Consider the following 27,333-nt stretch of genomic DNA (forward strand, 5'->3'; position numbering starts at 1 on the left):
AGCTACGTCTATCACATTTCATTTTCCCAATCCAGCAGACTCCCCCACCCCCCTTTATGCGATAGAGAGATATTGGTTGTTGCTGCATCAAAATGCAATAAGGGAAGCTTGAAGCATATCGTTGAAGGTCATTCGTCTTTGGTCCAACCTCGCAGCCATGGCATCTTGTTAGCACGAGCCAGAGTGCATGTTCATCGCCGCTCTCAATAATCTCTAACTTCTAGCAACGTAGTCCACATCCTATTGACTGAACTTCTCTATAATCGCATTGGCACTTTGTCTGCAACGCCACCTCTCATCCTTCCAGTTGCACTCATTCCAATCAGTGTAGCTGACCACGCATGCATCAGAGACAACCTTGCCAATCTACCAATATCATAGACTGAAAATCCTAGATCAAAGTCAATAGGCCACCTTCGCAGGCTCCTCCAACAATGCAGCAATCTTCCTAGCCCCTCTGTCTCATTTCCAAGCTCTGTTTCTGGTATCCGTGTAGTGTTCTGGAATGTCGAGTTGTCCTCCATAGCAACCTAATTAGTACTCTTCAGCTCCCAAATAGCTCCTGCCAGCAATCAAGAACTGTTTGCCAATCTTGAGATTGCAAGATGATCCTTTTGGAGAATGTTCCTGATGGACAGTGGCTTATACATGATCCAATTCTGGTGGAGAGTACCCTGACCTGTGAGCTTCGTCACTTCATGCGCTAATGAGTTTGCTTCTCTGGGCACTCAGGTAAAACTACAGTTTGGAATGCCTCTTACTAGATGTACTATGTCTTCTATTATAACTTGAATTTCTGCAATTGATGCATGTGATTTTAGTGCCTGAATAAGTATCTGATTATCTGATTCTATGATAACTTTCTGCATTTAAAAATTTCGTGACATCATTAAGACTGCCCTAATCGCTAATGCCTCCGCAGCTAATGGCAAAGTGGCGACTATGATGGAGTTAATTCCTGAGAGAAGGGTACCGTTATGATCTCTAAATACTGCTGCAGTTGCTCCCATAGAGTGTGCTTCATCGAACGCTATATCTACATTGTATTTGATCCATCCTACCAGTGGCGGTCTCCAGGTAACCCTGTTGCCTGTTCTTGTTACATTAGTTGAACTCTTTGCTGGTTCCTCTGCCAATTCTGCAAGTTTTAGTTCCATTAGTTTAGCTCTGCGAATCACCATTATAGGATTAGTAATAAACTTCTGATATACCACTTGGTTTCTAGCTTTCCACAGTTTTCAAACTAGAAAACCAACTTTACTGCTGCAAAGATCATAATTATCCCCTGTATTCAGATTCATTTTTTCTAGAAGATCTGTCAACAACTTTCCAAAAGAAGAAACTGTTAAGGCCGTAGGACAGTATTGAATTTGGGCTCCAAACCAAGCTGTCCTAGTCCAAGGGCATGGCAGCAATGCATGCTCAGTGGTCTCTAGTTCCTGCAAACAAATAGGACATATAGGGGTGTTAGTTATTCTTTTATTAAAAATATTTCCAAAAACGGGTAAAATATTATGCGAAGCTCGCTATAGAAAGGTTTTGATTTTCTGAGGAACTCTTAATTTCCAAATCTGTTGCCACAAAATCTTGAAGTCTTCACTGGAAGATGGGTTATTAGTACTACCGAAGCTCTTTTCATTCCTAACAAAATGGTATTCCATCTTGATAGTGTAATTGCCATTTATTCTGAAAGGCCAGCTAAACCTATCCTCCCTTCTAAAAAAATTTACTGGGGTTCTAACAATTTTATCGACTGAAGCTCCATCAAAATACATCTTTATTTTATTCAAATTCTACCCTTCTCCCTCAACAATCAGATCCTTGACAAACCTAATATCAAGATTTCTAACCACAAGATTCTTATCCATGTTTATTATCTACTTATCTTCCAGGATTCTCACTCTCTCTCCATTCTCTATCAACCACCTTCCATTTCTCAAAAGAAAATTCATGCCATGTACAATACTTTTCCACATCCATGATGCCTCCCTTCCTATTTTAGCATCCTTAAAATTCTCGTTTGGAAAGTAAACAGCTTTAAGTACCTAAACCCAAATCGCTTTAGGATTTTTCAAAATTCTTTATGCTTGTTTTGCCAAATGTGCTATATTCTGACTATATAAATCCTTAAACCCAATACAGCCATCCTTTTTATTGGCACAAACCTTATCCCAACTCTTCCAATGGATACCTCTTTCTTTATCTGAAGATGTCCACCAAAATTTGGCTATTCTCTTACTAAGCCAATCATAAAATCCTTTAGAAAAAAGAACTACATTCATAGTATAAGCAAGTATTGCCTGAACAATTGATTTGATGAGGACCTCCTTCCCAGCTTGATTAAGGAGTGTTTGTTTCCAACTTCCTAGCTTATCCACCACTCTGTTCTCAATCCAATTGAAAGCTTTATTCTTTGATCTTCTCCAATGAGTCGGAAGCCCACGATACTTACCCGGTTTATCTCAAGCTGACTGACCCAAAATCTCTTTTATTTCAACTCTATTCCTAATAGGAATCTGGTTTCCAAATGTGATCCCAGACTTGTCTAAGTTGATTCTCTGTCCTAAGGCTTCAGTGTATATGTTCAAGATAGTAATGAGCTTGTAAATTTTCTCTTTACTATCTTTTGAGAAAATTATACAATCATCTGCAAAAAGGAGGTGTGAAATAGCTGGTGCAGTAGGGGCGATTTTAACACCCAAAATTCTGCCTTCTTTTCTAGCCTTATCCATAAGGATGGTGAAAACCTTAGTTGATATGATAAACAAGTACGGCGACAAAGGATCTCCCTGCTTAAGTCCTCTATGCGGCACAATGGTCATTGATAAAAGTCCATTAATCTTAATCTTATAACTTACTTGGCTCACAGACTTCATCAACATCTTTATCCAATGCGGGTTAAACCCAAAAGCCCTTAGAGTTGCTTCTAGAAATGACCACTCCATCCTATCATAAGTTGTATTCATATCAATCTTAATGGCTAAGTTCCTGGAAGCATTAGTCCATTTCCTATTCAAATCATGAAACATTTCCTGCACTATTACCAAGTTATCTTAAGTCAGGCCTCCTCCCACAAAAGCACTCTGAATAGGTAAAATGATCTTATCAATTATTCTCCTAAGCCGAACAACCAACACCCTAGAAATAATCTTATAAATAAAGTTGCATCAACTAATCGGCCTAAGCTGATTAAGGGTTTTCAGGTGGTAAGTCTTAGGAACCAAAACTAAAAGTTTTCCCAAAGTTGCTCAATATATTTCCGTCACGAAAAAAACTCTTGACAACATCACAAACCTCTTTACCGACAACTGTCCAATACTTTTGAAAAAAGAGACCATTCAAACCATCTGGTCCTGGCGCCTTAAGACTACCCAGACTGAAAGTAGCCTCTTTAATTTCCTGATCAGTAACCTCCTACATGAGCTCCCCATTCATATCCTCAGTTACTTTGACAGGAACATGACTTACGCAAGCAGACATATCTAGATTCTCTGTAGTCATAAAAAGATTCTAAAAGTGACCTGCTGCTAGCTTGAGAATCTCCCTTTCCCCACACACCCAATTTCCTGTGGAATCCTTTAATCACTCTATCTTATTTCTATATCTTCTTTGAATGGTAGAAGTATGGAAGAAGGAAGTATTCTTGTCCCCAAAATTTAGCTATTTCACAGTCGACCTCTGACCCTAATATTTCTCCTCTTGTCTCCATAATCTGGTAATCTCCAATTTAAGCCTGTTAATCTCCTCTTGCCGAGTCTCTGTAAAATCCGCTTCCTGCAATTGTTTGAGGCGACGCTTTAAACTTTGTATTTTTACATCTGCCCTCTTAAAGCTAATTCTACTCCATTTGGTCAATTTCTTCTTCTAGTTCTTCATCCTTCGATTCATATTTTTCCAATGATCAGAACCAGTATAGCCAGAACTGCTCCATCCTCTCCTTATAACGGTGTCACAGTCAGCATGGTCCACCCAAAAAGCCTCAAACTTAAAATTTTTAATTCTTCTACCTCTAGGATTAACATCGAGAACTAGAGGAGTATGATCTGAGCTAATAGGCAGTAAGGCTGAGAGCGTAGCATGTTGGAAAGTTCTTCTCCATTCCCAATTGACAAGAACCCTATCAAGCCTCTCTTAGTAACACAACCATTCCTTGGATTACTAAATCAGGTGTATTTCATCCCTTGTAGTTCCAAATCCAAGAGAGCATTCTCATGTACAAAATTTCTGAAAGACTCTATCTCACTACTCGGTTTAGGGTGCAAACCTACCTTCTCATCCTGAGAAATGACATCGATAAAGTCCTCGATCAACACTACTCTTGGCTGTACCAGACTATTATTTACAAAAGTTAAATCCTTCCATAACTGCTTCCTTTTCTTATAATCTGGATGAGCATAAACAAAATAGCCTCCCAATCCTTGTCATTGCCACTGCTAACTTTAGTTTTAATAAAATTATCACACCAAAGTATAAACATGAATATTTACATTACTCTTCCAAAAAATACAGAGTCTCCTGGAAAGCCCTCGGAATTCTACACAAAACATGTTATTAAGACACAACTTCCTCATAATTTCATCACAACTTAGTTTAATAGCTTTAGTTTCCATAAGGAACAAAAGGGATGGCTTGTGAGATTTACATATACTTTTTAGTTCATGTACTGTCGAAGGGGCCGCCATTCCTCGACAGTTTCAGCTGACGACAATCATGACTGATGGTGGGGCATGTCAAGGCCCGCCTACTCAGCCATGTCTGTTCCAGCATCATACTTGAACTTCTTACTTAGTTGTTGCATACTAATTTTCTTAGCTTCCTTCGTTTCCTCCTCATTAACTATATTGATGCTTAAATCTCTTTTCCTTTTGAGGTTTAGGTGCATTCCTAAGTTCTAAGCCAGCTCCAAAGCCCACTTGTAGTAATTCTTCTGGTAAGGCTTTGCCATACTATCCTCTTCCATTTCTTACTGATCCTCTGCTAGTTCAACGAAATACTTTTTCCCATTTTCCATCCTCTGAATCATGGTCCTGGTAGTTGTAGTAGCAATTCTTTTTCTTTTTGGTTTTTCCCGATAACTCCACAGATGAACTGCACTTTGACTTGTAGATTATGTCCCTTCACTGTTTGTTCTAGCATTTCATCACTGAGTTGTCGGTTTTGCTGAGACCCCTTCCTGCCAAAAAGCTTATTCAACTCTTCCCTAATTGTTAAACACCTGTTATTGTCCTTTTCTCCTTCATTTACTTGCAAATTTCCTATTTCTATCTCAATTACCATCAGCCAAGCTAGCTCGAGCTCATTCTTTGTTGTTCCCATACCAAAAGGTTCAACCTCCTTATTTTCCTTGGCTTGTGCGTGGTCCTGATCTCCGTCATTATGTTGTCTTGCATCCCAATTATCCTCTTCTGCCACACGAACTTTATCCTTCCCTTTCGTCATCCTATTTATAAAGACAGCTGGCCTCTCACCAAATTCTGAATGTTTGTTTTCAGAAATAGCACGCCTGAATGATAGACTTTCTGATTCTTTGTTGATCTGCTCCCATGATCCCTGGCTCTCCCTATCACAGTTTTTTTGTTGCTCCAGGTTAGGCTCAAGAGTTCTTTGAAATCCTCTCCCTGCTCTGTTTCCCTTACAACTTTCAACTGCCCATTTCTCCTTCATAGTCTCCATTTTCACACGCTCCCCTTCACACGCTTGCTTATCATTTGTCGACTCTCTGTTTTCATCTTCTCGCTGCTCTGTATTCCTGGCTGAGATGGCCTTAGCTCTGTTGACCCCCAATCCCGGAGCATATCTCAGTTTCATAGGGTCCCAACATGCTGTTGTCATTGGATTTTTACACTCCCTCTTATTATGACCAAGGATTCTACAATTTAGGCAGTAGCTGTCCTGAATCTTTTCATACTTGAAATCAACCCACAAATCATGAAAATTATCTCTTGCTAGCCAGAAACCAGTAGGTAGAGGTTTAGTGACATTTAAAGTTACCTTCACCCTCAAAAAAGTTTTTCGAAAGATGTTGTTCCATCTTGGGTTTTTCGTTTTCATCACGACACCTAGTCTCTTACCAATAATCTCAGTTGTTTTCATCGTTACTAATGAAGTGGAAGCCCGTGAATTTGTACCCATAATTTCATATAGTTGTGGTCCACATCATATATTGACTGTCTGTCATTCTATATCTACAGATTAACAAGATTTTTTCTGATGCTCCAAAGTCCTCCTTTGCGTATCTTGATACCCTTGCTTGTATCTGGATACCCTTGCTTGTATCCTTAAAGCTAATAAGAACTTTGTTTCTGCCGACATTCGAGATGACTACACCTTTCGAATTTTTCTAAATTCTCAAAAATGCTGCTTTACAAGTCTTAAAACTAACTTTTTGTCAGAGATAATCTTTTCTACTATATTCATATTTTCTTCAATAAAACTATCATCATATTCTAGGTTGAGACAAACTACTTCATCCTCGATAAATTGATCCTCTTCGTGAGCCATATCTAGAGATATAGGAGTAAGTGAAACGAAAATTATCGTAAAAAATGATTAAGAAACTAAAAGACACTCCTTTAGAGAGGAAAGTCTTGCTGTGAGAGATATGGCAGTCGTCACCGCTCGTATGGATTGAAAGTTATCCACAACAGTATAAATCACGTCTTCTCTCTCATATTTTTGTGACACATACACTCTCCAAGCATAGAAAAAATAATGAGGGGAAATTTGTGATTCAATTATAAAAAAATAAACTTGGGTAAGGGATAACCCACATACATACCTTAAAAAAATGGGCTCATAGTCCATATTTGAAGTAAGCAAATAATGGTTCGTATAAGCCAAGAAGGGAATCAATTCTGATTTTTTGGTCTCCCAAACACATTTCTCTTTCTTGAAAAGAAAACAGTCTTTTGATTCTCTCCTTTATTATGTATATGTTCCCCTATATATATGCATCGTATTCAACTTATTTCACCTTTTATTTCCATGCCTTTAATTTTACTCAACAAACATTTCCCCACTTTTTCCCCTTCTTTTCTTCACTTTAATTAATTGCCCTCTATGATTATGATATAGATCATATTATTATAGATAAAATAGAAGGGGGAAAAGCATAGTGTAAAAATAAAAATGCAGCATCTGCTACATGGAACGCTTAGGGTAACAATATATGAAGCTGATAAGTTGCAAACGGGATGTAATTTGGATTTCTGTGCCAAGGTATCTTCAATTAAACTCTCCAATATATTTAAATAAAAGTTTTGTTTATTAAGGGTACTTATTAACAGCGACGGATACAAAAGGAGTGAGAAGGGTTTCAGTCTCTCAAAATTTTAAAAAATTATATCTATGTATAAAATATATATTGTGATTTAGTGTACATATATATGTATTTTTTTTATTATGTATTGGGTTAATTAATCTTAATTATTTTGTTTATTAATATTTTTTATTTAATTAATTTAATATCATATATTTAAATTTTTGTAATTTTTAATTTTTACATACTCATCTTTGTATTTATTTTTAAAAAAGTTGTTTGCTCTTTAATAATATTAAAATAATTAATTTATTTAATATTATTTTATTATATAAAATATTAATAAAAATTTACATTATTATATCTTAATAATCACATTATGTATTTTAATTTTTTTTTGTAAAAAAATACGTATTATATCTAAATTATTTTTTGTGTAATGAAAAATATAATAGAAAAATAATTAAAAATTAGTATGAAATTTGACTCATCCATATTAAAATTTTTGGATTCGTCCTTATTTATTAAGGCTATTTCTGATGTAAAATTTTTATTTTTCATATAATTTTTTATAATAAATTTATTATAAATCTAAAATTTTTAGTGCAACATTTTTTTTTTTTACATTTAGCACTTCAGAGAACTTGTTATTGATTAGACTCTTCTAAGGATAAGGTTTTTTAAAATAAAAAAAGTTGATAAAATAATAAATTGAAAAATTAGTTATTTTTAAATTAAGATAATAAGATATATATTTATAAAAATAATAAAATTAACAGTAATTAATTTTTTACTTTATTATTTTATTAATTTTTTTACTTTAGAAAATCTAAATTCATCTTGCTCATCTGAAAAAGGCATTAACTTGATCTTGCAAAAATCTATGTAGTTTTTGTTCGCAAATTTACTGAGGTGTTTAATTAAAAGAAAGGGGAACGTATTATTACATTTTATTATTCAATTTCATCCTTTGAATCAGTAAATACTAGAATAAATCACGAAATATAATTTCAGAATTTAAATAATTACATTTTGAAAAGTCAAAAGCTAAATCCAATCTTGCTTTGTAATTAAAACTAGAGAGTTGAAGAACTAAAGTTATAGTAGTAGAGAATTTAGTATATGAATCGTAATCCATAATGAAATTTAATCTTTATTCAATATCATAACTCCTGTGATTCTGTTCGAAATTCTTGGTAACAAAAAGGGCACAACACACAAGGGGAAGAGATTCCTAGCCCAAGTCAAAGGATGTCTGCTGTGCAGGCCTGAGGTATATACATCTATCTTACCCATCTTTTTACCTTTGTTTTAATGTTTATATATAAGACAAAAAAAAAAGGTTTATAAATACATTACATGCATCAATTTTACTATATTACATTTATTTTTGTACTCTACACACACCAATGACAACATACAATAATAATCGATTGCGTCATTCCATCAATAATTACCTGTATTAAAGTTGTGGTGGAAGGAAAAATATAATTAATTTGTAATAATTAAAAAATACTAATTTAATTGATAAAATATTTTTAAAATAAATTTAAAAAATAATTTATCTTTTAGAGGTTAATTTAATTTTTTATTCTTGTTACTAATTAAAAAATTTGTAAAGAAAATATAAAATTTGAGTTCTCAATAATTTTATTATGTATTTTATTAAAATAAAAAAATCCTATTAATAATAAAGTTTAAAATTAAAAATGAAAAGAAAAAATAAGACATATAATGAGGTCAGTAGAAAATTTGTACCTATATAAATTTAGGAAAGTATACTATATCTTTAACTTACATTCATGTTGAAATGAATTTTTGTTTTCTTTTAACTATGTTATATGTTAAAAAATAATCTATTATCTATTATATATCTCAAATTTTATAATCAAAATATACCACATTTTATTTTTTATTGCGATTGAAATCAAATCTTTCCTTTTAAAATTAAAGAATTCTCCTCTCCTCCTTACTAATTTTACAACAAAAATGTGTCACATATCACTCTTTTATTATAATTGAAATTAAATCTTTCCCTTCAAAATTAAAGAATTCTTTCATCTTCTTTACTAATTTTACAACCAAAATCTGCCACATGTCACTCCTTCATTGCAATTAAAATCAAATCTTTCCCTCCAAAATTAAAAAGTTATCCCCTCCTCCCTCTTCATTTCTCTATTTCTCTCATTCTTTCAACCACTCTATATATCATTATCAATATCAATAACTAATTACTAATTTGACAATCAAAATGTGCAACATGAAATTGATATTAAAATTAAAATTAAAATATTAAAATTGATATTGAAATATACCTATATTATGTATCATATATTATTATCTAATTTAATAATCAAATGTGTCACATGACACTCTCTTATTAAAATTGAGAGAAAATATATTTTTTCAAAATTAATAAACTCCCTTCCTAAATTCTCTCATCTACCTCTCTCTATTTTTCTATTTCTCTCTACTATTTTTACTTTATATATAATTTATATTTTATATTAGTAATTTGACAAATCAAAATATGTCATCCAATATTTTTTTACAATTAAAATAAAATTTTTTCTCCTAAAATTAACAAACTATCTCACTCTCACTCTCATTCTTCATCTTTATTTTCTCTTTCTTTTCTCTCATTCTCTATTTTTTTTATCTTTCTCTTCTACAGAAAACAAAATTAACAAAATAATATAATTTAAATAAAAAATATTATTATTATTATTATATACATAATTTTTTAATTTTTATTTAATTTTAAATTTTTACTGCTTATCTTTCTAATCTATATTTTCATTTCTCTTCTTTCAAATATTTATTACATATAATTTGGAGAGAATACTAATGTTATAATTAAAAATTAGAATTAAGATTCAATTATTTTTAAAAAATTAATTTTTAGTTAATTTTATAACTATTAGTATAATTTTTTTATGCTAATATTTAATTATATTTTTATACACAGAGAAAAAAAATATTATTTTTAAATAGCATGTATAAAAATTAATTATTTTTATTTGTGCAAAGACTTAACAGTTAACATCTAATTAAATATAAAAGTATACACGTTAAATTGTTTTAAATTTTAGATAACGAATGTTAAAATTAATTATTAATAAAAAATTAGACCTTTACATATAAAAATAATAACTAAAAATCTTATTATTTGATTTTTTATCTACAGATATCTTGGTCTTCTTAGCAAAATTTTTTTGTCAATGTACAACTTTTTTTATAAAAGTAGTTTGATTTTATAAATCTTTTATGTCATGCATAATTTTGGAACAAAGTGAACCATAAAAATACTAGTTATTCACTAAATTTATGTTGAATATATGTCAAAATAAAAATATAAATTAAAAAGAACACAAAATAAAAAATTTTTAGGTCAATAATTTTTAGTAATTTTTATTGTTATTTGGCTAGCACAAACACTAAATTATCTTTAATAAATAAATTTTATTAATTTATATGTGTAAACTTTAAAAAATATAAGTATAAATTGTATTGATTTATATATGTACAAATTATATATTTTTTAGATATAAAATATTTATAAATATGGATGTAAATTATTACTGACTAAATATTGATAAAAATAATAATATTTGCTGGTGAGTGAGATATTATTTTAATTTTTTATATTTTTGTGATATTTAACTGTCTTGAACATGCACGTGAAATGATGATGAAAAAGATTGTTGGAAGGAGACTATACGCAACAGTTGATCTAGACAAAGCAAGAGTTGGAAGAACAAGAATGATTGGAAACCAACCTTCACACCCAAAATGGAATGAAACATTTCAAATTTACTGCGCTCACACCATCTCTCAAATTGTCTTCACCGTCAAAGATGGCAATCCAATCGGCGCAACTCTCATCGGAAGAGCCTTCATTCACTCCCGAGAACTCCTTCAAGGCCACATTGTTAGCAGATGGCTCGAGATTCTCGACGACCAAGACCGTTTCCCACTTCACGGCGCTCGAATTCGCGTAAGCGTTCAATTCTTCGCTGTAACTGATCATGATTACTCCACCGGGATAACGCCGTCGTTTAACGGCGTTCCTAGAACATTCTTCAACATGAGAAAAGGTTGTAAGGTTACACTGTACCAAGACGCTCACGTTCTTCCTGGCGCACTACCTTGGATTCCGTTAACCGTAGGGAGATACTATGATGAGCCTCCACGGTGTTGGGAAGATATTTACAATGCTATCAGGAATGCGAAACATTTGATTTACATAACCGGTTGGTCGGTTTATACCGAGATAACGTTGGTTAGGGACAAAACGACAGGACCTAGTGTCGTTACGCTTGGGGAGATTCTTAAGGAGAGAGCGGAGGAGGGTGTTCGAGTTCTTATGCTTGTTTGGGACGATAGATCTTCCGTGCCGCAGTTTAAGAAAGATGGGTTAATGGGAACTCATGATCAAGAAACAGAACAGTATTTTAGGAATACTAAGGTTAAATGTGTTCTTTGTCCGCGAAATCCTGATGATGGGAGAAGCATTGTTCAGGGGATTCAGACCTCAACAATGTTCACCCATCATCAGAAAAGCGTGGTTGTTGATGGCAATGTCGAAGGGAATAATACTAAAAGAGGGATCATAAGTTTTATTGGCGGGATTGATCTTTGTGATGGAAGATATGATACTCAAGAACATCCTTTGTTTTCGAGTCTAAATACTGTCCACCGTGATGACTTCCATCAACCGAATTTCCCCGGCGCTTCGATCAAGAAAGGCGGCCCGAGGGAGCCGTGGCATGACGTGCATTGCAAGCTAGAAGGACCGGTTGCTTGGGATGTGTTGTACAATTTTGAACAGAGGTGGGAGAAGCAAGTTGGGAAGAATCAGAACCTGTTATTCACACTTGATGAGCTTGATGAAATTGTTGTGCATCCAAGTGAGGCTGCTGCTACATTGGAAGAAGACAGGGATTCTTGGAATGTTCAGTTGTTTAGGTCGATCGATGGCGGCGCAGTTTATGGATTCCCACAAAACCCTGAAGAAGTTGCTGAATTAGGCCTTGTTAGTGGCAAAGACAATGTGATAGATAGAAGCATTCAAGATGCATACATTCATGCGATTCGGCGTGCCAAGAATTTCATCTACATTGAGAATCAGTACTTCCTAGGGAGTTCATATGGTTGGAAATCATCTGATATACAAGTTGAGGATATTAATGCCTTGCAACTTATACCAAAGGAGCTTTCACTCAAGATTTGTAAGAGCATTGAAGCAGGACAAAGGTATGTATATGTGCATGTGTATCAAATATCACCTTCTTAAATTTTGATGACTTTGATTTCTTTTCTTTTTTTTTAATGATAAAATATGAGTAAACATTTACATTATTGGTTTCTAAGAAATTTCATTTCAGACTCTGGTTTTTGAGAATGATAGGTTGTATTAAAAAGGTCAACCTGATTTTAATTGCACCAAGATAATCCTTCATACTTTTTTTGTTGAGTTATTTCTCACAACATGAGTAATCTGGCACATTTCTTTCGTGCTGGACTAAATGAAATAATGTCGCTTTCGTTTTAACGTTAAATGTTTCATGAAACGACTTTGTTTAATTTTAATGATCATACATTTTTGAAAGAGCATAAGACATTTTATGATTCATTAACAATTTATCAAGTATTTAGCCTCAAAATTAAAGTAATGTTATTTCATTTAGTCTAATATAAAAAGCGTATGTATCAGGTCATTCCTGACATAGCTTGATGGAAACGGAAAGGAAACCAATATGATACAATTTTTTCAATATCAAAAACTTTTATGGCACAATTGGAATTTTGAGAATCTTTTTCATATAAATGGCCAATTTAAAAATTACTTTAGAGTTTAACTTAAAATTTTATATTACATATAAAGTGTATAGTGCTTAAAAGTTATTGTCTAATTATCAAAAAAAAGTTAAATAATTAATTTTAAATTTAAAAGTATAAAAGTTAAAAAAATTGAAAGATTTAAAATTTATTATAAAAAATAAATTAGATAACAATTAGACATCAAATAAAAGATAACATCGAATTGATCTTACAGATGTATTTGCATATTAGTATCATATCATAGTATTGATAATTTGTGTAATGATGGACATAGGTTTGTTGTGTATGTCGTGATTCCGATGTGGCCGGAAGGTGTGCCTGAAAGTGCTTCAGTTCAGGCAATTTTGGACTGGCAGAGAAGGACTATGGAAATGATGTATAGTGACATTGCTGAGTCCATAAAGAAGAAGGGGATCGAAGCACATCCTAGGGATTATTTGACATTCTTTTGCCTTGGGAAGAGGGAGCCTAAGATGGAAGGTGAATATGTTCCTACACAACAACCTGAACCTGATAGTGACTATATAAGAGCGCAGAATGCTAGGAGGTTCATGATCTATGTTCATTCCAAGATGATGATAGGTAAGAATTATACATGCTCATTCTCACTTATTTTCATTCTCATCGTTTTAGTATACACGTAGCATAGTCGATAATAAAATCCTTTAATAATTATTGTAACACTAAATGTCCAATTTGAAAGCAAGGAACATTGATGATGTGTTTTCTTTGTGATTCCTCAAAGTGGATGATGAATACATAATAATTGGTTCAGCCAACATAAACCAAAGATCAATGGATGGGGGAAGAGACACAGAGATAGCAATGGGAGCATTCCAACCACACCAAAGAGTGCCACGTGGCACCAAACCAGAGGGACACGTGCACGCATTCAGAAGAGCCCTATGGTACGAACATCTAGGGGACCCACTTGCACTGGACGAGGTTTTCAACCGCCCAGAAAGTGAGGAGTGTGTGAAGCTTGTGAACCATCTTGCTAAGAAGAATTGGGATTTGTACACTCAAGATGAGTTTGATGTTAACACACCACTTCATCACTTATTGCAGTACCCTGTACACGTGGCAAGTGATGGTACCATAACAACGTTGCCTGGCTTTGAATGTTTTCCGGATACTAAGGCTCATGTTCTTGGATCAAGATCTGAGTATCTGCCTCCAATACTCACCACCTAGGAGCTAGCAACATTGCTTGCTGGGGACATTAATGTGTCACATTTTATGTGTATATATAATTTGGCAATGTGTTAATTATATATATTCATTCTTATTTGAGTATTGAGTTAGCCTGTTATATATGTTTTTTCAATTATGTTAAGCATATATAAAAATTATCTATCAATTAATTATTGTGTATAAAAATATATATTTAATATTTTATAAAATTTTAGTATGTAATAACTACTGTAAATAAGTTTTATTATTAGTCTATTATAAGCTTAATTATTTTATTATAATAGATTTAATTATCAGTAGCGTTAGAGAGTCCGTATATTTTTTATTTTTAGTCATTTAATTAATTATTATTTATATTTTTGTACATCAATCTAAAAAAAGTTCAATATATTTGATCGTATGTGATTACACACTCTTTTTTTTGTTAGTTAAATGCTGGCTAAATTTTAATCAAAGTGTTAATTTTTTAAACTTTTTTAAATTTTTTCTTTAATTATTTTGATGACTAATTATTTAGTTAAAAATATATAAATTAATAATTTTAAATATATAATGTCTAATTTCGTAATTAATTTTTAGTGCATATGTAATATTTTTATTTTTTTATTATTAGATAAGTTTAAATTTATTATAGGAGAATTTTACATTAACCTCAAATGATAAATAAAATGTGTGAAAAATCGATAGCCAAAAATAAAATTATACAGGATATATTTCTATGTTTCAACAAGGCAGATAGGTATTAATTTGAAACTGTGTTTTATATTTTAAGAAGGGACTAATTTATTTTAGAGTATATTTTTTAAAGATTTAATTATTTTATAATAAAATTAGATTAAAAAGGATAAAAATATCAATTTGTCTAATGAGAATAATTTTTAAAATTTATAAAAAAATCATAATATTTTATCTAAAAGTCTCTGATACATCGAAAAGATTTTGAGAGGAATCAAGTAAGATAATATAAAATGAAAAAATATTACATTTAATTCAAAATCTTAAAGTAATAAATTAATGGGTCTCTTATCTAATAAACTCCTATTTTTTTTTTTTTTTAATATAGAACTAATTTCATACACCTTATACTTGCAATATTAACAAATTATATAGGAAATAAAATGCGGATAAATTAAATGAAAACATAATGCAAAGATTTCTCTTTTCCAAGTAGACATATCCTTTACCAAAGTTCTACTTCAAAGTTACAACAAAAATCTTCATAACATTGTGGACTTCCTCGAAATTAAAGTGCTAGAAGATTCTATAGAAACTTAATTAGGCATCTCCCTTGTAATAGAATACACCTTTCTTGAAATCTAAGGGGAGAATTTATTCAACAACTTGAGTTTTCCATATACACATCCATATATCTCTTACTTGTGAATTAAGACAAAACGTGTATCTGATTCTTTCTCTATACATATAAATATAAATGTACCTATCTAAATTAAACCATGTAGCTTCATCAACATTTCCCCAACATTAGCCTTATCTTCATTCTGTAAGTACTCTAAGTACAAAAATTTTCCTTTTCCATTATCACCACCCATCGTTGATTCTAATTAATTATCTTATCGATAATATTAGGAAAACAAAAAAAAAATCAATTCAATAAATAGCTCAAATTTATTTTATTTAATATTTATTTATTGTAAGATGCATTAAATAAAGTCAAAAATAATAAATTTTAACAATTTTTGGATAAAAATGTTTGTTTGCTAAAAGTTTTCACTATCTTATTCATACAGCCAACTCTTACCTAATAGAGAAATTCATAGGAATAGTTGTTAATATTGTTTAGTAAAGTTTTACTTTATCTTTTACATTATAAACATGGATTATTTTGTTTTGTTTTTTTTTTTTTACCTTTTAAAATGTTCAATTTAGTGGCAAAATTATATGCTAGGATTTAATTTAATTACTTTTCAAGATTATAGTGAGGAACTAAAAAAATAAATCACAAAATGTAATCTCAAAACTAATTAAATTAAATGATACTTATAATCTGAAAAATGAAATTGGACATCTACTGGCATGTGCAGCCAACTTTACCAAAAAGAAGAATAATGCAGGACAAGTTGTTATTGTTGTCAAATTATCATCACATGTCATTAATTGATTCCAGTTATTTCATAGTATTATGCTGAGAAAACTCAATACATCTTTGAATCTTTTTATTCATATTCCTCATGTTTTCTTTTTTTTTTTTAAACAGCAAAAGCGTGGTAAAAAAAAATGGTGCATTTGCTGCATGGGAAGCTAGATGTGAGTATATATGAGATTGACAACCTGCAAAATCCTAAGGTGACTCAATTTGTTTCCTTTTTTCTTTCTTTTACTTCTAATCTTAAATCATTCTAATTAGAGATTTTTTTTTCTTTTCTTCTTCGGATATTTAAATTGATAAACAATGAATTCTTTAGAATGTATTTGTATATTATGTATAAATTCATGTGTTGTTTTTTAAATATTTTTAATGTATATTTTGTATTTTAACATATATTATACACGATAATTGATTCAATGACTAATTTTTTATATATACATGTGATCTTAAGTAATGTTACATATATAAAAAATTTGACTTATTTCATATTTGATTTCAATTAGGCCGTTTAGGAATCATAAGTTTTTCTTGTAAAGGAGCATGTTTCTATGATAATTATTACAATGCTTTTCAAAATATAATAATTAATTACCACTAGACACAAGATTTAATTTCCATTCTATAGAAAGTAATTGACATTTCTGAATTCTTCTTATTGTTCTGTTTCTGTTTATTCATGCTTCTAAAAATTTTGGAACCAAGGGCATAAGTGCAAACCTGGGGAAGAAATGTCTTACCCAACTCAGGAACATTTTTCTGTGCCAATGTCAACCAGAGGTATCTTAACATTATTCACTTGTATATCTCTTTTCGTTCAAGATATTTGATATTTCATTTTCATTTGTATGATTTATATATTTAAAAATGAGTATTTATTGACATTCCACCTAATTTAAAGGTAAAAAATGAGAATTTGGATGTTAAAATTGGATTTACCAAAAATTTAACGACGATAAAATTAATGTTGACATGACGTTTAAAATGTTTACTACAAGAAAATTTAATTTTACCGACGGCCTTATCGATGGTGATTAGTGAAGGCGTCGGTAACGATTGGTAAAAGTGTCTGCTAAATTGATGACGGTCCGAACCGTTGGTAATATTAAAATAATTATAGTAACAATATAAACCGTCGGTAATAACAGTATTATAAAAAAAATAATTTAATTTATATGATAAAAATACTAGATAAACATAAGTCTTCTAGCTCATATTTATACACATAATAAATATGTTTGTGAATCTACTTTTATTTTTATTTTCCAAGCAACACAGTTCATTTTCTTCATTCATGTGCATTAGAATTCACCTTCAAAAGTTCTTGTTCTCAACATGTAAATACATTATCATGCAGGTTCTTCCATTGGGCCTATATGCAACAGTTGATTTAGATAAGGCAAGGGTTGGGAGAACAAGAATGATAGATGATCAACCAACAAATCCACATTGGAATGAGAAGTTTCACATATATTGTGCACACTTGATCTCACACATTATATTCACTGTCAAACAAGATAACCCTATTGGGGCAACCCTAATTGGAAGAGCTTATGTCCCAGTTGAACAACTCATTAATGGCAACATTGTTGATACTTGGGCTGAAATACTTGATGAACAGCATCATCCTATACAAGGTTATACATCACACATACTTAGTCTTTGATTTAATTTGTTCTTGGTTTTTTAAAAATTGAATTCTGTTAGGATTTGGGTAAACCAACAAAAATGCACCCGAATTTTGTTATCGACAAAAATGCTCTCAGATAATTTTAAAACGCGATAAAAATGTTCTCAGATAATTTTCGCTAAGTATATATATATATTTTTTTGTTTTTTTTGTCAACAACTAATAATACTTTTAAAAGATGAAAAAAATTATAGAGATCAAAATTTTATCTGGTTTTTTGTGTGTATTTTTTAAATAATGATCTAAATATTTCTATGAAATTTTGGATCTAATACATAAATAGTTTATCAAATACAAAAGTCGTTTGTCATTTATTCTTTTTGGGCATTTTTGTTGCGTTTTTAAAATTTTTGAGGGCATTTTTATCGATAACAAAATTCGAGTGTGTTTTTGTCGGCGATAAAATTATTTGAGTGCATTTTTTATAGTTTACCCATTAGGATTTATTTCAAAATTAAGGTTGTTTCTGACTTGCTTTTTCAATTAGTGCTATCAAATTTAAATTATATCTGTGATTACAATATGTCTTTATCATTAGGCCAACACTTTAATGCAACTTTTAAAGATTGTTTTAATAAAAAACATAAAATTTTTACTTTTCCAATAATTGATTTTGGAAGACTATATTTAATTCTGACATGAGGCACAGAGGCAGAATTTAAACCAAAGAGTTTGGTTCTTTTGGCACTTGCCTCCTTCTATTCTCTTTTACCTGTAATCATGAAATTTTGGTACATCTTTGAATTGTTACTATATATTAATGTAAATTATATTCAAATGCAGAGATATAGTAGTTGAAATGAAGTTATTTTGTTATAACAGAACATTCTTATATATTCTATAACATAAATGTTAGTTAATACAATTAATGAACTAAGTCATTCCTTCAACAAATGCAAATGCAAATGCAGGTGGGTCTAAAATCCATGTTAGAATTCAATACTTTGATGTCAAGAATGATTCAAATTGGTGTCAAGGACTAAAGAGTCCACAGTTTCAAGGAGTTCCACACACCTTCTTCAACCAAAAATCTGGCTGCAAAGTTACTCTCTACCAAGATGCACACGTCCAGGACAATTTTTCGCGGCCGATGGCGCCATCCGAAAGAAAATTCTATGAGCCTGCAAGATGCTGGAAAGATATCTACAATGCAATAATTGATGCTAAGCATTTCATTTACATAACTGGTTGGTCTGTTTACACTGAGATAAGTTTGGTTAGGGATCAAAACCAAAGGAATTCAAGTATCAAACTTGGTGAGCTTCTTAAAAAGAAAGCAAATGAAGGTGTCAAGGTTCTAATGCTTGTTTGGGATGATAGAACTTCTGTTCCGGATTTCAAGAAAGATGGTTTGATGGCAACACATGATCAAGAAACAGAACAGTACTTTAAGGACACAGATGTTCATTGCATCTTGTGTCCGAGGAATCCGGACGATGGAAGAAGCATTGTTCAAGGTTTTGAGATTTCAACAATGTTCACTCATCATCAGAAGAGTGTGATTCTTGATGGCCAAGTTGAGGGAGAATGGAAGAAGCGAAGCGTAGTGAGTTTCATTGGTGGAATTGATCTATGTGATGGAAGATATGATACTCAGGAACATCCTTTGTTTTCCACTTTGAACAATGTCCACCATGATGATTTCCATCAGCCGAATTTCCCCGGCGCTTCCATAAAGAAAGGCGGTCCGAGAGAGCCGTGGCATGACATTCATTGCAAGCTAGAAGGGCCGGTAGCATGGGATGTTATGCAGAATTTTCAGCAGAGGTGGGAGAAGCAAGTTGGGAAGATTCTCCTATTCTCTTCTAGCATGCTAGATGATTTTCTTGTGCCTCAAGCAACCTCGGCGAAGTTCAATGATGAAGAGGGTTGGAATGTTCAAGTGTTTAGGTCTATTGATGGTGGTGCTGCTTCAGGATTCCCTGAAGATCCAGAGGAAGCTTCTGAAAGAGGACTTGTTAGTGGAAAAGATAACATCATTGATAGAAGCATTCAAGATGCATACATCAACGCGATTCGTCGAGCGAAGAATTTCATCTACATTGAGAATCAGTACTTTCTAGGGAGTTCATATGGTTGGAAATCATCTGACATAAAAGTTGAGGATATTAATGCTTTGCATCTTATACCAAAAGAACTTTCTTTGAAGATTGTTAGCAAGATTGAAGCAGGGGAGAGATTTTCAGTCTATGTTGTGATTCCAATGTGGCCGGAAGGAGTGCCGGAGAGTGGCTCGGTTCAAGCAATATTGGATTGGCAGAGGAGGACAATGGAGATGATGTATGCTGATATTGCTGAAGCCATTAGAAGGAAGAGAATTAAAGCACATCCTAGGGACTACTTGACATTCTTCTGCCTTGGAAACCGCGAGGCGAGGCGAGCCGGGGAGTATTCGCCGGCTGAGGCACCTGAGCCTGGCAGTGATTATAGTAGAGCACAAAAGGCCAGGAGATTCATGATCTATGTTCATGCCAAGATGATGATTGGTAAGACATTCAAAAATCTCTTTTTATTTGTTTTCAATAGAGAGATGAATAATGTTAATTTAGTATCAAAAATCTCTTTTTATTTGTGTCAACTCTTTTATAATACTGGAGCGTAAACATTTGTTTGTGGTGATCTAACAATATTGAATTGAGTATATTCTTCTATATTAGAATTGAGATTAAGTAGGTTTAAAAGTTAAAAAAGTCTCATATTTATAAATTATCTAAAAATCTTATTCTTAAGCGATGTGAGACTCGCAATAATATAACCAGAAATTAAATATTTGAATATTTAATATTATTTTTTAAAAGTAGGAGTATTAGTACACAAAATTTAGATGTTTATAGAAAATAAATACAATCTAAGTATAGAAACTAAGAATTAAGATTTTGAAGTAAAAATCACATCAAAATCTAAGAACAATAAAATTATTGTCCATATAGTGTATGAAGATTTAGGGTACAAAAATCATTTCTATTCTCCCATAGTTATATCCTTGTTTTTGAGATAATGATGAAGATTTATTCTTGCAACTTTTGCATGATGCAGTTGATGATGAATACATAATCATTGGTTCAGCAAACATAAACCAAAGATCAATGGATGGTGCAAGAGACAGTGAAATTGCAATGGGTGCATTCCAACCATACCACTTAGCATCAAATAATAAGCAACCAAAGGGTCAAATCTATGGTTTCAGGCTTTCATTATGGCATGAACATCTTGGTGACACAAAAGACAAAAGAATCTTATTAGACAATCCAGAGAGTTTGGAATGCATCAAGCTTGTGAACAATCTTGCTGACACAAATTGGGACATATATTCAAAGGAGAATTTTGATGAGAAAAGACCCTTTCACCATCTCATGAAGTACCCTATTGAGGTATCCAACAATGGAACCATAACAACACTTCAAGGGTTTGAACATTTTCCTGATACCAATGCTAAGATTCTTGGTACCAAATCAGATTACCTTCCACCAATTCTCACCACCTAACTAGCTAGTACTAGTGTCATTACTTATTTTTCTTTAATTAACTAATTATACCATGGTGTGATTATGTTTAGAAAGTTAAACAATGCAATTAATTACTTGTGTATCTATGTATATACATGATTGATGATTGATTATTTGATTTATTGTTGTATATTATTTGATTTATTGTTATATCTTTGCAATGTGTTGTGTTGAAACTTGTATATAAGAATCTCTCACTATATTTTTACCAAATGGAAGTAGAAGTTAATTTCTATTTCGACTTTTAAAATAAAAATTAAGAGTTAAAGTTAAGTGGTAAATCATATTAGAATTATTTAAGAATGATAAAGTGAATATTTAACATAATAAAAAAAATTTGGTGTACAATTTGTTTTTTTTTTTAAGTTTTTTCATCTTGTGTGTATGACTTTCTTACGCTCCATAATTTTTAAATATAAAATAGGCTCTATTTGATTGATGTATAGGATGAAACATAAATACAAAAACACAGACATTCAAAATATAGACATAAAATATTTGTCTATGTATTAAAGTATTATGTTTGGCAAAAATAATAAACAAAACACACAAATATTTAAAAAAAGACTGAATTACCCTTCATGCAACCACAAATTTTACCGGTTTTACTACTATCACTGCACATCCATCACCCCAAATTGCATGTTATTACTATTGATTTTTTATTTCTTCCAATATTTTTTATTTCTTTTAATATCATCTCAAATTATCATTCAAATATTAAATATACAATTTTTCTTGAAAAAAATATAGAAAATCAAAGTTCAGAATTTATAAAAAATTAATCAAAATTCAAATAAATAAAAATTAAATGTACAATTTTTTTTAAGAAGAAAACACGAAAGCAAATTTGGTTGTAGAATCTAAAAAGAGACGATGAAAAAGAAAGATTTTGGGAGATAAGAGCATATATTTTGAAATTTTAAAAATTGAATAAGGGTAAAAGAATAAAAAATTAGTATCTCATAAATTGTATCTCGGTGTTTCATCAAATTAGAGGTACACAAATTTGGTGTCTCCATGTCCTTCCGTGTCTTTTGAAAATCTGTATCTCTCTAAACCAAACAGTAGACATGTGTCACCCTGTCCATCTTTGTTCTCTCGTGTCCTTTAAAAATCTGTATCTCACCAAACCAAACAACAGACATATGTCATCATATCCATGTCTCATTGAGATATAGACATCAACCAAACGCTACTATAGCTCTCTCATAATAAATTATTTACAGAAAAAAATTAACAAAATTTATTATTTTTGTTCAGTATTTTTAATCATAAGCTCCAGTCATTTAGTTAGTAATTTAACAAAAAGTTAACCTTTTTAAACATTATTGATTAATTATTGACTAAAAATAATAAATTTTATTACACTTTTTACATTTTTTATTGTTTATTTATTTATTTATGCATTCTTCTATACTTTGAATTTTGAAGGAGTTTTTTATTTTTCATTTTTATTTTTTTTATCTTGACTAATAGATGATATATCATAGTCAAGTAGTTCTCTCAGCCTACTCAGCTAAAGATAAGTCTTAAATCTTAATGAATAGTTTGTTCCAGCAATGCTTTATGAAAATGACAATGAACTTCATATTTGAGGGGAAAAAAGAAGAAAAATAAAATAAAATAAAACTTCAGAAAATGAAATTTTTAATAGTAATCTCAATCTGCCTTCCAAATAATAATATACTAGTAACTAATTTCAAGTTTCAATTCAAGTAGTACATGCTTCATTTTGTTTATCCATTTAATTAATTAAAAAAAAAGACAAACAAAAAAGAATTTAAAAAAAAAAAGAAAAAGAAAAAAGGTTATTGGGGTTCTGAATCCAACTTTAATTTCCAACCTTGGGGCACTAAACTTGATTGATCTTATCCAATATTTGTTAACCAAAGAGGATCAAAAATCTTTTGGCTGTTGAGAAAAATGAAAACAAGGCCAAAGGCCAAACCTTTATATAAAACAATTTGGGGAAAGAAGAACAACAGTGTAAGTTCTTACCCAAAAAAAGAAACAATTTTCGCATTTATTTGTTGAATTTTTATTTTATTTTATTTTATAAACGGTGTTGAATTTTTTGCATGCAGGGTGCTAAATTTTGTTTCTCCATATTAGGGTTTTAGGATCTTAGGTGACAGATCTCTCTGTCTCTCTCTTTCTGTTTTTGCATTTGGATTTTGTAAATGCAACTCTGTAGATATCTTCCATCGTGGCTTTGTGAATTTCTGGCGTGTATGGGGTGAGTTCTCTGTTTCTCTTTCATCCTTTCTTTGTTTCTTTTGTGGCAGAGAAAAACAAGAAAGAGATTGAGTTTTTGTCATTTTATCAGTTTTGGCTATGTTTCTACCCGATTTGACTAAATCATAAATGAAACCCACTTCAATGGAGAAACTAAAAAAAAAAAAAGATTTAATTTTAGTTTGTATCAGTTCAGAAATTGTGTTTTGTTAGATCTAGAATTCTCTTATCTTAGAGGGATATAATGGAACTAATTATGTGCTGTTTTTGTAGTTCTTGATTTTCAGGAGACTAAAAATTTCATGTCCTTGTGTTGCTTTGCAAATTCTATGCTTTCTTGGATAGTTTAGACTGTAGAACATTCTGGATAGTATTTCAGGGAAATATTTGCTTGTACTTGCTTGCATGCTAAGCAAGCATCAGATCTGATAAATCTGGAAGTTACCTGTTTGAGTGATGGATGGTTTAAAATTGCGATTGCGCAACGATTCAGAAAGTTGCAGGAAAATGCATACATAAAGGCCTCAATCCCTGCTTTGATGCCAATTCAGTGGCACTGCAACAACAGTATTGTGATCACAATTGCCTTTTGGGGTTTGATAAAGTAGGAAAAGAGAATAGTAAACATGCTATATTTAAGCATCTCTTGGGGGTTTGATCTGAAAATAGAAAAAAAGAAGAAAAAAAAACTGAAATTGGCAACATCTTTTATATTGCAATGTAGAAAGACAAAAGTTATAAGAAGTTTGTATCTCTGCAGCATGCTAATTGACCTGAGAAACTCTGCGAAAAAAAAATTTAGAATTTCAAAGTAACAAATTTCTGAATATCCAGAAAGTAGGTATTACATCTCTCGGTTTTATTTTCACTTTATTTTAAATTATGGTAAATGTGTAAGATCTAATGTCAGAATTTATTTTGCAATTGGAATTATGATTTGGGCCTGCAATTCTTAATCATCAACACCTTTTTCTTCTTTTGTTCAAATTAGTAGACAATATATAGTTCGTCATTGGTGTTAATCACACTTGTGGATGTATGTCTTTTGTAACAGAACAGAGGTTGCCTTGGACACTTCACAAAAATGCCAGCAATTCTTTTGGTGGACGAGGCATCCATAGGACTAATACCTCATGACCAAGCTGCAAGGAAAGACAGCAGATCAGAAGATTTCTGGAGCAGCAGCACTATTGACATCGAATATGCACTTCGGTCCCAGAGGAGTGCCGCATCAATTGGCATATCCTTTGATCCTCAAAACAGTGCTGCCCTTGCAAACGATCATCCTGAATTTGTCAATCATGGTATGTTTACTAACATAGTAACATGTGCCTATATATCAAGCATAAGGTCGTTGTTGCTAATCTAAGTTCTTGGATAGAGGGGGTGTGTGTGAATTGTATGGGTTAAGATGATGAAGTCACTCTACCCTTTCCCCTTGCTATGGTATTCATAGGAAGTGACAGTGTTATTAGTTATTAACGTCGAGCAGATCTTATGAGTTATGACACTGAAGAGAGTATACCTTATGATGTACATCTGGACTAAGGTAAACAGGAGACTAGATGGACTAGTAGCCTTTTTCTCTGCTACTGAAAACAATCTTGTTCAAATCATAATTCAGTTGAACTTTTTTACATATTTTGCCAAGTGCAAAGTTTCTTCATATTTTCATGTAACTTTTAGATCAAACCCCTCTACTTTCGAGGGACTGTTAAAGTATTGTCACTATCATCGACAGAAAACTTGAGCTTGTTCCCAGTAACTTGTTCCGAGACAAAGTAATGTAAGAAAGATAGTAGGTTTTTTGCTGGGTATTTGATAAAATAGGATCATCCAATTTTTATAAAACCTGTCACTAAAATAGATACCTTTTTATTGCCTCTCCGCACTTCAATGTTTCCTTTAATTTCGCTTATTCACGAGAATAACATCATGTGAAGATGTAATTTCTACTTACGGAATTAGTTTTGAATTTCCCTTTTTTTTTTCCATTTTATAGGATGTTGTATCACTTTATTTTATTTGTTTTGCATTTTCCTGCAGATCTATGAAACTGGTTATCTTGACAATATTAAAGTTTGGTGGATGCAGGTCTTCTTCTCTGGAACCAGATGAGGCGACATTGGGTTGGAAATCTAAGGCAGCAAAGGCGGAAACAAGTTGGAGAACCCAGATTAAGGTAAATATAAAAATTAACCCTTTTGAAGGAAAGCTCAAGTGCTTAGGCTACAAAATGAATGTGTTCGGATCTGGTATCCCATTAGTTAGATAAGGAAGCTAGGACTATATAATAGAAGAAGCATATATCATATTCCCCTATGCAAGAAGCTGATAATATGACTGCATAAATTCTGTTCCAGACATGTGCAGCCTCTGCTTGTTTCTCTCCTTTTCCACCACAATATGTTGCAAAAATCAAAGAGACCTTCCTCCGTTTCTTTTTCTTAAATTTTATTGAAGGGTGGGGATTTTGTTTTTGTTACAATAACAATCCTTTGTATAAGTAAAAAGATAAATTAATAGAAACAAAACAAAATGCATGGATGATTGGCTACAACAGCATTGGTGAAGAGGCCTGAAAGTTTGAATTTGTGATTGGTCGTTCGTAGCTATAGAATTCGAATTGAAGTTATTTCGGTTGTATTTTTTAGGATGTTTTGATTATGCTTTAACTCTTAGAGTTCATGTTTCACAGTTGGAATGCAACCTATGAGAATCTCCTTGGAACCGACAAGCCTTTCCCCCAACGAATTCCCTTGGGAGTAAGTTCTTGCATACTAGGTTCATTAAATTTTGTGTATTTTTACATTTAGACTAAACTTACTCTAGAAAAAATAATGCGACATTATTTTGGTTCTAGAAGATTTATAACGGCAATTTAGTCTCTGAAATTAAATGTGACGTCAAATAAGCCCATGAAAAGAAAGGACGAAATAGATGTCTCATGTAGTTTTCAAAAACTAAATGTCACAAATCTTTTAGGGAATGCATTACTTTCCCCTAACTGTTACAGCATTATACTTGGCAGGAAATGGTTGACTTTCTAACTGATATATGGGAGCTAGAGGGTCTATATGACTGAGCAGGGAAAATATGTTCCTTTGTTGTTATCAATAGTAGCAGTATTCTGCTAATAGTTTGCAAGATAAAGGTGATTAGGTAGAATTTGTTCATATAATCATTCTGTATAATTGTATAAATTTGTGGTGTTTCTCTTTCTATGTCAGATCACATTATTTGTATAAATTTTTTAGCTTAGAGAACTATTTTTGAAACACTAGCTTAATATGTCTAACCATGAGATGTCTTGTTTTGGAATCAAATTGCTCATGTATATGCACATTGCACAACCATATACATCACATTCACAAATAGAGCTTGAAATTGATACACAAATCACACAATTAGATTAAGGATCGTATAGCAAACTCAATTTAGATCGAATAATAATTCGTCTTAAGCTGCATCTACAAGTAATCATCGAGGTAAATTCAGA

General features: G+C 31.7%; 3 protein-coding genes across 5 annotated transcripts; all 3 read left to right on the plus strand.

Annotated features, from left to right (window-relative positions):
• Positions 1 to 20: 20 nt before the first annotated feature.
• LOC112707889 (phospholipase D alpha 1) lies at positions 21 to 14,521 on the plus strand. Its single transcript, XM_025759902.3, has 7 exons — positions 21 to 732; positions 923 to 1,077; positions 6,192 to 7,218; positions 8,466 to 8,531; positions 10,959 to 12,514; positions 13,377 to 13,684; positions 13,848 to 14,521. The coding sequence occupies exons 3-7, from the start codon at positions 7,129 to 7,131 to the stop codon at positions 14,294 to 14,296; spliced, it is 2,469 nt and encodes an 822-aa protein (XP_025615687.1). The 5' UTR covers positions 21 to 732; positions 923 to 1,077; positions 6,192 to 7,128; the 3' UTR covers positions 14,297 to 14,521.
• Positions 14,522 to 15,692: 1,171 nt separating this feature from the next.
• Positions 15,693 to 21,748, plus strand: LOC112707891 (phospholipase D alpha 1). The gene is made up of 6 exons (XM_025759903.3): positions 15,693 to 15,797; positions 16,512 to 16,600; positions 17,106 to 17,180; positions 17,758 to 18,037; positions 19,002 to 20,576; positions 21,127 to 21,748. Exons 2-6 carry the CDS (start codon positions 16,532 to 16,534, stop codon positions 21,573 to 21,575), a joined length of 2,448 nt encoding a protein of 815 aa, XP_025615688.1. The 5' UTR covers positions 15,693 to 15,797; positions 16,512 to 16,531; the 3' UTR covers positions 21,576 to 21,748.
• Positions 21,749 to 23,026: 1,278 nt separating this feature from the next.
• On the plus strand, positions 23,027 to 27,117 carry LOC112707892 (uncharacterized). Of its 3 annotated transcripts, none has more exons than XM_025759907.3 (6): positions 23,027 to 23,585; positions 23,684 to 23,835; positions 24,889 to 25,138; positions 25,929 to 26,016; positions 26,533 to 26,599; positions 26,866 to 27,117. In XM_025759907.3, the coding sequence occupies exons 3-6, from the start codon at positions 24,919 to 24,921 to the stop codon at positions 26,917 to 26,919; spliced, it is 429 nt and encodes a 142-aa protein (XP_025615692.1). In that variant the 5' UTR covers positions 23,027 to 23,585; positions 23,684 to 23,835; positions 24,889 to 24,918; the 3' UTR covers positions 26,920 to 27,117. The 3 variants fall into 3 exon arrangements, with proteins under 3 accessions (XP_025615692.1, XP_025615690.1, XP_025615689.1); XM_025759905.3 differs by having other exon boundaries at positions 23,174 to 23,585; positions 24,894 to 25,138; XM_025759904.3 differs by lacking the exon at positions 23,684 to 23,835 and having other exon boundaries at positions 23,196 to 23,585.
• Positions 27,118 to 27,333: the final 216 nt, after the last annotated feature.

This window comes from Arachis hypogaea, chromosome 8 (genome assembly GCF_003086295.3).
Source record: "Arachis hypogaea cultivar Tifrunner chromosome 8, arahy.Tifrunner.gnm2.J5K5, whole genome shotgun sequence".
Taxonomy (NCBI): domain Eukaryota; kingdom Viridiplantae; phylum Streptophyta; class Magnoliopsida; order Fabales; family Fabaceae; genus Arachis; species Arachis hypogaea.

Bases quoted from the DNA above. Each gene is read 5' to 3' on its own strand.
- LOC112707891 (XM_025759903.3), top strand. From the start codon at position 16,532: ATGGTGCATTTGCTGCATGGGAAGCTAGATGTGAGTATATATGAGATT. The intron at 16,601-17,105 runs GTGACTCAATTT...TTTGGAACCAAG, and splicing joins ACAACCTGCAAAATCCTAAG to GGCATAAGTGCAAACCTGGG. The intron at 17,181-17,757 runs GTATCTTAACAT...ATTATCATGCAG, and splicing joins TGTGCCAATGTCAACCAGAG to GTTCTTCCATTGGGCCTATA.
- LOC112707889 (XM_025759902.3), top strand. From the start codon at position 7,129: ATGCAGCATCTGCTACATGGAACGCTTAGGGTAACAATATATGAAGCT. The intron at 8,532-10,958 runs GTATATACATCT...ATGATGAAAAAG, and splicing joins GTCTGCTGTGCAGGCCTGAG to ATTGTTGGAAGGAGACTATA. The intron at 13,685-13,847 runs GTAAGAATTATA...GATTCCTCAAAG, and splicing joins TCATTCCAAGATGATGATAG to TGGATGATGAATACATAATA.
- LOC112707892 (XM_025759904.3), top strand. From the start codon at position 23,523: ATGAAAACAAGGCCAAAGGCCAAACCTTTATATAAAACAATTTGGGGA. The intron at 23,586-24,888 runs GTAAGTTCTTAC...CTTTTGTAACAG, and splicing joins GGGGAAAGAAGAACAACAGT to AACAGAGGTTGCCTTGGACA. The intron at 26,600-26,865 runs GTAAGTTCTTGC...TATACTTGGCAG, and splicing joins CCCAACGAATTCCCTTGGGA to GAAATGGTTGACTTTCTAAC.